At 51.5% G+C, this 9302-nt stretch overlaps 2 protein-coding genes across 2 annotated transcripts in view; both read right to left on the bottom strand.

Annotated features, from left to right (window-relative positions):
• PMF1 (polyamine-modulated factor 1) overlaps positions 1–1051 on the bottom strand; it is a 5851-nt gene extending 4800 nt beyond the window's left edge. The window contains exons 1-2 of the mRNA XM_017727862.1: positions 1004–1051; positions 318–455 (exon numbers count right to left, since the gene is read on the bottom strand). Of these exons, the coding sequence (XP_017583351.1) occupies positions 318–455; positions 1004–1051 (186 nt within the window). The remainder of the gene's footprint in view (positions 1–317; positions 456–1003) is intronic.
• SLC25A44 (solute carrier family 25 member 44) lies at positions 556–6327 on the bottom strand. The gene is made up of 4 exons (XM_008628728.2): positions 6237–6327; positions 5166–5893; positions 3129–3256; positions 556–2720 (listed from the first exon to the last, which is right to left on the bottom strand). The coding sequence occupies exons 2-4, from the start codon at positions 5785–5787 to the stop codon at positions 2529–2531; spliced, it is 942 nt and encodes a 313-aa protein (XP_008626950.1). The 5' UTR covers positions 5788–5893; positions 6237–6327; the 3' UTR covers positions 556–2528.
• Between the last annotated feature and the right edge of the window lie 2975 nt (positions 6328–9302).

Below are 9302 nucleotides of genomic sequence, written 5' to 3'. Positions count from 1 at the left end.
CGCAAGCGCGGGAAGAGAGCGCAGCGCGGAGAGCGCGGGGCCGCCCCCGGGGCCGCCCCCAAACCGCGACAAAACCGTGACAAAACCGCCACAAACCCCACCGCCCCAAGAAGCTGCCGGCCCTGAAGCGGAGCAGCGTGAGAAACCGTCCTTCCCTCCCCTGTCCCCGTGGAAATGCCCGCCCTGCCCCCCAGCGACTGAGGCTCTCGACCGTTTAGTGAAACGATCAAGCCTGAAGAATTCAACGAGGAAAGCAGCAGCAAAGTTCAGCTCGAATAGAGGAGAAAAAAAGCGACATTTCCCATGTAACAGCCAACCAGGACCTCGGGGCGGGGCTGGGTCACAGCTGACTGCAGGCGCTCCACGTGCTCCAGCCCGTTCTCCCCGGCTCGTTCAGCCACCGAGCAGCCGCCTGTCCCTGCGCTCTCAGGCAGGCCACGTCCCTCTCCTAGTCCCTAGTCCAAAGGCAAAGGCTGAAACCTTTCTGTGACACGACACAAAGCAGCCGCCTCCCCTGGCATGGAGAGTCATGTGCTTTTAAACGCAGGCACCAAGCCGAAGGTCTCTGAAGTTTATTAGTTGTCAAGAACGTTGCTGGTTACCATTAAGTTTGACAGCGTCTCCCCACACCGGTGCTGCCGCCCCTCCACGCCGCACACTGGGATTGGCCCTGCTGCACTCGGCAGAGGTCGATTGTTACTGTTCCTGTTAATATTAGCGTTACTGCTGCCCTGCGATTTGGGGTGCTGTTGTTCTGCCTTTCAGAGCAGAATCTGTTATTAGAGCAAGAGCCGACTGGTGTCAACTTATAAACCACAAACAGGTGACCAGAGCAGGTGCAGAAGGTGCTGCTCCAACAGCTCCACCAGTGGCTCCAGCACCCAGTGCCTTTCTGAGCACTGCAGGAAACAAGAATGGGATGAAGAGAGCTTTGATGGGTCACCCGCAGCCCATCACAGCACCACACCTTAGAATCACGCTCTGCGCTTAGCAGAGAACCCACCTCAGCAGCAGCTTCAGCACTCTCCATCTCCAGCAGATATGGTGGCATGTCCAGTCCCTGCTGGGCAGGGCCAACACTGGGATGAAGGGCAGAGCCACACATGGTGAGTCCCCACAGGAGGAGACAGCCAAGTGGAAGCCAGTAACAGCCACAGGTCGGCAGGATCAACACCTCGACCAAAATTCCTGGTTATGGCAGCAGGGAAATGGAGGTGGTGCACTCTGTTGTTTGGAGGTGCATCCCAAACCCCCCTGGACATGGCTAACTGGGCTGAGCACCACATGTGGGCTGGCAGTATGAAAGGGAAATCTCAACCACCAAGAGCAGCAGAGTACAGTCAAACAATCCCTTCCCTCCCCCTCCCCAAAAAGCAGCCTCTGGTTTCATCCTCCTGAAGTTTTCACCTGGTAAAATACATAGACCATAGCTCAGGATTCTGATCCAGCAATTGTGCAAAACATTATCCTTGCCCTTCCCAAACAGGATGAGCAGAATTTAAACTCATTAAGTATTAGTGAACCATCACTTCTTATTCAATATGAACATGCCAGTCAGGTTTGAACCAGATCAAAAGCCAGCACAAGGTTTTTTCTTCCCCACCTCGCATCTAATTGTAGCTCAAACCCCATTCAGTTCTCATGCAGCTGCCGGCAGCACCACAATAGGACACTTCCAAACTGCATTTCTGGGCTTAAACTAACTAAGGTGGGAAGTGGCCGCGGCCACTCTGAACATGCAGGATTGACACACTGAACAAGGCCACAGGACAACCATTCAGTTCCCCAGAAATCAGAATAAGCTTCCCTAAAATAATTAAATTACAACAGATTAAAAACACAGGTTAGGTGTCAAAACCGCCATCAGCTAATTCCAAACAGCCAGCTCAGCCCCTGACTCGCTATCAGCCAGCTTGCTGTTTGGAGGATGAGAGACAGGGCACGTTCTCCAAGAATATACAAAACAAGTATGTAGATCTATTCAAAACGCAGGAAATCAGGTCTGAAGTGGTTCCAGGTTACTCTCATCTCACATCTTCTAGAAATAAATGCAGGTAATTGGAGAAATTCACTTGTCTATTTTCTGCTTCCAGCTTCCCACAGCACAACTGCCACTTAGAGACATCCCACCAGAGGGTCCTGCTGCAGGCTGTGAGACTCCTCTCCTTGGAAGTTTGGCAAAGATGAAAATAATTTAAAGAGAATAAACTGGCTTTTTGCTTAAGCCAGTAAGTCTTTAATTAAAAATAAAAGGAATTAATAACTTGCCAGGATGCATTCACACACCTGGAATGGACTGTCCCAGGCAAACGGCACTGCCAAAGGTCACGGTTTAAGCAAAACCAGCAGCAGAGCATCGCATGACGCTCAAATCAAAAGAGGTGAAGCGCAGTTGCTTTTGCATCTGCCTTGTGCTGTGAAACCAGCCAGAGACAAAGGCACAGCAGCTGCGCCGCCTCCCAGGCTCTCCCCTGTGACAGTCCAAACTCAAGAGGGTTCACAGGAAGGTTCTCCTCCACCAGCTGCCTCTACCAGTGCCTTGAGTCCACCAGCTCTGGGCGCAGGCTCAGCTTCTTCAGCGTTTCATACCCCACCACGATGACGATGGTGGAAGGAGTGGCCGAAATGATGCGGGCAGAGAGGCCTTTAGTCAGCCCCCAGGGACCTTCCTCTGCAATGAGCTGTTTGAAGGTGAGAATGATGGAGCTCTTGCCTTCCACCTGCAATGCCAGAACAAACATTGACAGAGCTGCCAGACTCCATACTGAGCTGCTCTGAGGCTCTGCTGCAACTGAAGACTCTGGAGATGACAGATCAGCCTGTCCAACAGCCTTGATCTGGTCTCCAGAATTCCCTGAGGAGGGGAGTAAAAAAAGCACAGAGTCCTAAGGAGGCAGCAGGAAGCACCTCTCCCTTTCTGAAGAGAAAGCCTGTCTGAGCAGGCCAGGCCAGCACTGCCAGCCTTGCTCCCCGGGCTGCTCTTGCTAATGCTGAGGGTTAATTAAGCGGCTAATAGCCAGGATGAAAGGGCCAGGGAGAGCAGAGAAGCAGCTCACCTGAAACCACAGAGATCAGGGAGCTGAGGCTGAACCCCACCCCGGACTGTGCCAAGCAGGCTGAGCTCTTACCTGGACCCGAGCCCTCACCACATCCATGGGGTTGGTGAGTGTGGAAGCTGTTGCAGCTGCAAGCGGCCCCGATATCGCTTGCAGAAGGAGATGGGGACAGTCTTTAGGAGTCAAACTCGAAAGCTGTTCTGGGAACAGGAGAGAGAGGAAAGTTTCAGACTTTCAGTGGCCGCTTATCATTTCCTTAACTCCACCCCCTAATTCCAACTGATTTGCAGTGGGCAGAATCCCTGATTCTGCCTGACACCTCCTCCCACAGAATCTCGAGGCGGTGCTTCCTACACCAACCAGAAAGCTGGCACAGCACAGGGAGCAGGACTCATCACACCAGTGGCTTCAGGACACTCCCCATGCTTCCTTCCACAGCCTCCCATCAGCTGCCACACCTGTGGGGCAAACTGGACAGAATGAGCTTCTATGTCTCCAAAACAGGGTATAAAAACACCCACCCTCTTTGGAAGGTGGGGGAAGCCTTAAGACAAGGCCCTATTGGAAGGTGTCTGCAGAGATTTGCACAGGAAGCTGTCACTACTGGGCACACTGTCCAGGAGGTACCCTGGTATCCCACTCTGGATCCCTAAGGAGAAAAGCACCATGTAGTGCTCATCCCAGATTTCCTCACTCTGCTCCTGCTGCTTGGCCAATTGGATTTGAATCTCCCACACTTCTGATGGCTAAAGTTGGACAGAAGACTGTTCAAAAGCCCCATTTTTTTCAGATGATGAGGAAGCCTGCCTGGCAGGAGGGAAGGAAGCAGCTCTGTCCATTGATTGGAATCAGGGCCAGCAGTGTCCTTTGAACCCGAGGAGGGTTCAGTGACCCCCGCTGCTGCTCCAGGGACAGAGGACTGGGAAATGCAGCCAAAGCAGAGATTCACTGACAGCTGGGGCTTATGTTTCCCATAATCTAGATTTCCACTGAGAAGACAGGGAAAGATCAAACACCTGGAAGTGGAGAGCTCTGGTCTCTCCATATCAACTGCCTTGTTCTTACATGCCCTCCTTTGAGCCCTTTTGGGGTGAAAATCTTACAGTTAATACAGTGGGTTTTGGTCTTAGTTGACATGGAGACTGATGGGAGCACTCCCACAAAGTACACACTGGACCAACATGCCAAGCTGCCACTGCCATTTAAATGCAGCCCGAATGCAGAACCAACATTCCCTGTAGCTACCAGAACTCTGGAAAGCAAACAGGACCTTTGAGACATCTGGATTTTGAAGAACAGGTGACCTCCAAGATATATTTTAGGCCCAGTACAGCAAAAACCCAAACTGCTCATTCCCACCACCTTTTGGCAGAAATTAGGTAAGCAGACGCAGAAAAACCATGTGCAATGCTGTACGGCAGAAACCTAAAGGATCACCAGAGGTGGAAATAAACCTTAGCTGGCCAATACCTTTAGCCTTTGGAAACACCTTAAGGAGTATGAGAACTGAGCTAGGGAGAAAGAACATTCCGCTGAGTGCAGTTTTTCATCCCAAGACTTGGTGCCAATTTTAAAGCTGCCAAAACCGAAGCAACACCTGACAGAAACCCAGGGAAGATTTGGCCTTTGTCTCAGCCTGTTGTTTGGTTTTGTCATGAGATTTGTGGCTCTAGAAGTCCTTTTGCCATATATGAGATTGCTGAGTCCACATGAACTGAAAGATGAACTATACTTACATGGTGGCTCCTAAACTCTGCCCAACACAAGAGCCTGCCCACTACCATGGAGAAGGCATTATTTGGGATCAGTGGAAGAGAAAGTTAAAACAGATGCATAAAGCCCCACTTGCCTAGAGCCATCCAGTTTAAAATCCTCCAGCACTTGGACCCCTGGTCATTATTTGCATTGAAACACTGCTGCTCTGTTTAACTTCCACCCAACACCTGCAGAATTCCTATACAACCAGACACAGCTCTTTAGCTCAGGACAGGTTCTGCTCCCACCTCGAGAGAGAAAGCGAATCATGCTGAATCCACAGTGTCAAGAGTCGATCCGAGGGGCTTCTGGGTCTCCTGGGATAAGATACGTTTCAAGTCTCCTTTCACTTACCAGCATAGAAGTGGTAGAAGGGCCACCAAACCGCACTGTTGGGAATATAAGTGAGCAGCGAGGCCACATAGCCCCTGTAGAAGCCTCTAAAACCGTCGGCCTTGAAAATCTGTACAATGATGTCCTTGGTTTGGCCAAAGACCAGCAGCCGCTTGCCGTCTTGGTTCTGCACCTTGAACCTGCCCATGCTCTCCCCCTTCCTCTGCATCATGAGGTGCTGGGAGATGACATCAATGGGCACCGTGATGCTCTGGGCCACCAGGGAGGCCGAGCCGCCGGCCACCAGAGACTTCACAGCGTTGTTGTTGTTGTACCGTGACACGTACTTCCGAGTGAGCTCGTATGTTGTCACATAGCACTGTCCTGAGATCAGGGTGAAGGTGTTGACCAAAAAGCCACGGTAGAGCCCAGCCGTCCCTTCTGTCCGCAGGATTTTCACAAAGGCATCAAAAGTCCCGTTGTAAAGGCTCTTGCCCTTCTGAACCTGCAACCGCGTCCGGATGAGTGTGAAGGGGTAAACGCTCACCCGGATCATCATAGTCATGCAAATCCCAAGCACATAGAATTTCCTTTTGTCCAGGTGCTCCCACTCAATGATGGGGATGTTGCGTTTGTCCTCCATGGCTCCTTGGGGTCAGGCAGGAGAGGTCCAGATCTCCCTCAAAGGTACAGAGCAGATCCAGGCCCAGCCTTCCAGCCTTGACCAACCAGACTGCAAGTGCTGGCACCTGAAATGAGAGACCTCTTGGGTAGAGGACAAAGCCCCCGTTCGCTACGGCCGCCCACATCACCTCAAACTTTGCTGACTCTCCTCGAGCACACAGCAAGCCCTTGCACAGCATTGTGCCAACTCAGCAGAGGGACTGTAACCTCCAGAGGCAGGGCCCTACCATGTGGCCGATGGTGACACCTTCTGATGTCACCGTGGCCGTTTTCTGAGCTCCAGCAGCAGCTGGCACACGTGGCAGCTCTCACCACAGCCCAGACTGCTCTGTGGAAAAGCAAAGCTCCCATGCTTTGGGAAGCAGGCTGAGAGCCAGCAGATGAGCACCACTCCAGCAGCACACACACCTTTTAATGGACACGCAAGATCAGGGATGGCCAACCAAAGCAGCTTCTCCCCAGGTCATTCCAGGTCTGTGATGCTCCCAGGTGTCAGGACGTCACTTTTCAGTTCCAGGATCTGTACAAAGAAGAAAGTGACAAGTCTCTGTTTGTGTTCTTAGATTCCCTGCATGAATTAGACACATTTCTTTGGGCATTTCCATTCTGATCTTCCTAAAGCTGGAGGGTGATGAGAAGGTGAAAAGAAGAACAACAATGGGAAAAAAAGGCTCATGCAAAACAGTCATGTAGTCTCCACATTGATGACCAAGACCCCGAAAAGAAAGGGTTAAACCACAGCCCAGGATCTCTCTGTTGAGCTGCCTGTCAGCTACATCGAGCAAAGTTCATCCTCCCTTCCAACACTCCACTGCTGCTCCTGGTCTGATAACCCCCCTGCCACTGCTGGCTGTGCTGAGCACCAGGAATGGGGGGGATGAGGAGGAAGGTGCTGGTTCAGCCTCCCCCAGCCCCAACTGCTGCAGCTCATCACCATGTCTCAGCAGGCACCAACTGCTTCTCCACAACCAGGCTCCTGGTACTTCCAGCTACTGTAATTAGCAAATTAACTTGCTGCACGATTAACCAAGCTTGGGCTAAGGGAACCTACACACAGGGCCAGGCAACAAGAGAAGGGCAGCTCAGAGAATCACTCAGAGCAACACTGACCATTTCACTGCCTGTAAGGACTTACCTTCCACATCAAAATAAAAAACCCTGGGGTGTTTGGGTGGCCAAACTTTTGGGAAAGGCTTCACTACAGCTGGATCATAACATATTCCAGGCGCTGGCAAATGGGTACTGGAAGCGTGTGCCCAGGCACGAGCTGAACTGCTGGAGAGCAGAGCTAGAGCAAGAAGCAGGAACAGGGGGGCCAAACCCTGAGATCTGAAAACAGATTCACCAAGTGAGAACTCAAAGGGACGGGCAGTCACCACCACACACCGATTTGGGGGCACTTTCCATTACCAAGCCACAACATCAGTGCCTAAAGCAGCTCCAAGGGAGAGGGACGTGGGACAAGGCCTGGAGTGACAGGACAGGGGGAATGGCTTCCCACTGACCAAGAGCAGGGTTAGATGAGATATTGGGAATTCTCCCCTGTCAGGGTGGGCAGGCCCTGGCACAGACTGGCCAGGGAAGCTGTGGCTGCCCCTGGATCCCTGGCAGTGTCCAAGGCCAGGTTGGACGGGGCTTGGAGCAACCTGGGCTAGTGGAAGGTGTCCCTGCCCATGGCAGGGGGGGGGATGGGATGGGCTTTTAGGTCCTTCCAACTCAAACCAGTCTGTGATTCTTGGGGAAATGTCTCCACATGTCAGAATTCATGAAGAGCTCACACAGGCCAGAGACATTCTGTTAGAAACAGAATAACAAAACTGGAAATTGTTCTCCTCTGGCGTTATGAAATTATGGCAGATCAGAGGTGGCTGTCCCATTAACTGACCATTTCATTGCCTGTCGGCCAACAAAACCATTGCAGGCTACCACAGCTCCTGCAGATGGACAGGGGAGTTAAAAACCCCCAAGGGCACCAACATTTTTACCATTGCAAAGAGAACTACACTTCACCCTCCCAGGCAACTGCCTTGGCAGTTAAGGCACAACAAACACCACAGCCTGGCTAAACAAAGCCTGGATTGCTTTAGTTACAATTACAGCCTTACTGGGTTTGCTAATTCTGGCATGATTTGACACACAAAGCTTCCTGCACAGGAATGATCTGCACACAGCACCTATGAAAACATGACTTGGCTCTTGTTAGGAGTCCCACTAGCTTAATATTTTAGGGTCTAGCCAATGTGGTTCCCTGGTGAAGCCTGGTCCATACTCCAAACTCCTCTGCCACCCAGGGACGGAATTCAGCTCCCCACAAAGGAAAGGGAAGGGCTGCCTGCAAAAAACATCCTCATTACTGCAATATGGAAAACAAAATAATAAAATAACGGTGAAGTATCCTTGATCTTTATTTAGTTTTATGTGCTCTAGTGCTTCGGGTTTAGAATTTCAGCCACAACTTCTTGAGTGAACAGCTGTACTTTCTCTGGACTCTTAGCAATAACTCCTCTCATTTGGGATCCGAATTAGACAAAGTCACTTTAACCCCATGGCTCTGAGGCGCTCAAAGTCCCTCCTGTGTGGAAGAAGGAAAGCATCCTGGCAGCTCGAAGGATGACCAGCATGGCCACAATTCTTACTTTGCCAACATAAAGAGTTTTGCTCACAGCATTTACCCTTCCAGAAATTCAGACCGAGGTCTTGCTCAGGGCAGGGATCCCGTCACACTCATTAAGCAACTCTCTGACGATCTTTCAAGCAATTTTAGAGAGGCTGATATAAAAGTAATGGCTACATCTCCTAAGAATTGACCTGCCCTCCAAAACAAGGTACAAGTGCACCAGATTTCCCTGCAGCTCACGCTTCCTTAAACTCTGGAGCAGCTTCCGTGCCAAAACCATCCCTCAGTGGTTCCTTCCCACCATGCACAAAGCAGCATTTCTTGAACTTCTGCCTGGAAATCCAAGCAGGGGGCACCAAGCAGGCTGCCCCTGCCCCTGCTCTCTCGTCTGGGCACAGCCTCAGTGTCCTATACACAGAACTCAACTTAGTAGAAACCCCCCCAATTTATGTCTTTTTAATGCTACCCTGTCAGCCTGGTCCCCAACCCGCTCTTTGCTGCAGCTGGAGCTAAAGATGATTCTCTGGCAAACACAGACAGGGTCTTTGTGTCCCCCAGCCAGGGATGTGTCCTGCCCAGCATGCTAATGCCTCAGCACCCGCCTGGGAACCATCCGGAGCCAGCACCGAGGCTGCCTGGCATCTCCTTCAGCAAAGGATCACAGAATAGTCAGAGTTGGACGGGACCCAGAAGGGCCATCGAGTCCAGCTCTGGAGTGAATGGCCCATTCGGGGATCGAACCTTGACCTTGGTGTTATTAGCACCATATCCAACTCACCGAGCTAAGCCAATCCACTGCTCCCTCCTTAAATTTAGCCCACGGTGGGAGCGGACGCAAACCCGCGAGGCATCGTGGC

Source organism: Corvus brachyrhynchos, unplaced genomic scaffold, assembly GCF_000691975.1.
Source record: "Corvus brachyrhynchos isolate BGI_N302 unplaced genomic scaffold, ASM69197v1 scaffold122, whole genome shotgun sequence".
Lineage (NCBI taxonomy): Eukaryota > Metazoa > Chordata > Aves > Passeriformes > Corvidae > Corvus > Corvus brachyrhynchos.
Note: the sequence above shows the minus strand (reverse complement) of the source record. Positions and strands in the feature narration are given on the sequence as shown.

Excerpts from the sequence above, each read along its gene's own strand:
- SLC25A44 (XM_008628728.2), bottom strand. The coding sequence starts at position 5,787 with ATGGAGGACAAACGCAACATCCCCATCATTGAGTGGGAGCACCTGGAC. Across the intron at positions 3,257-5,165 it reads CTTCTACCACTTCTATGCTG|AACAGCTTTCGAGTTTGACT; the intron begins GTAAGTGAAAGG and ends TCCTGTTCCCAG. Across the intron at positions 2,721-3,128 it reads TGGTGAGGGCTCGGGTCCAG|GTGGAAGGCAAGAGCTCCAT; the intron begins GTAAGAGCTCAG and ends CTGGCATTGCAG.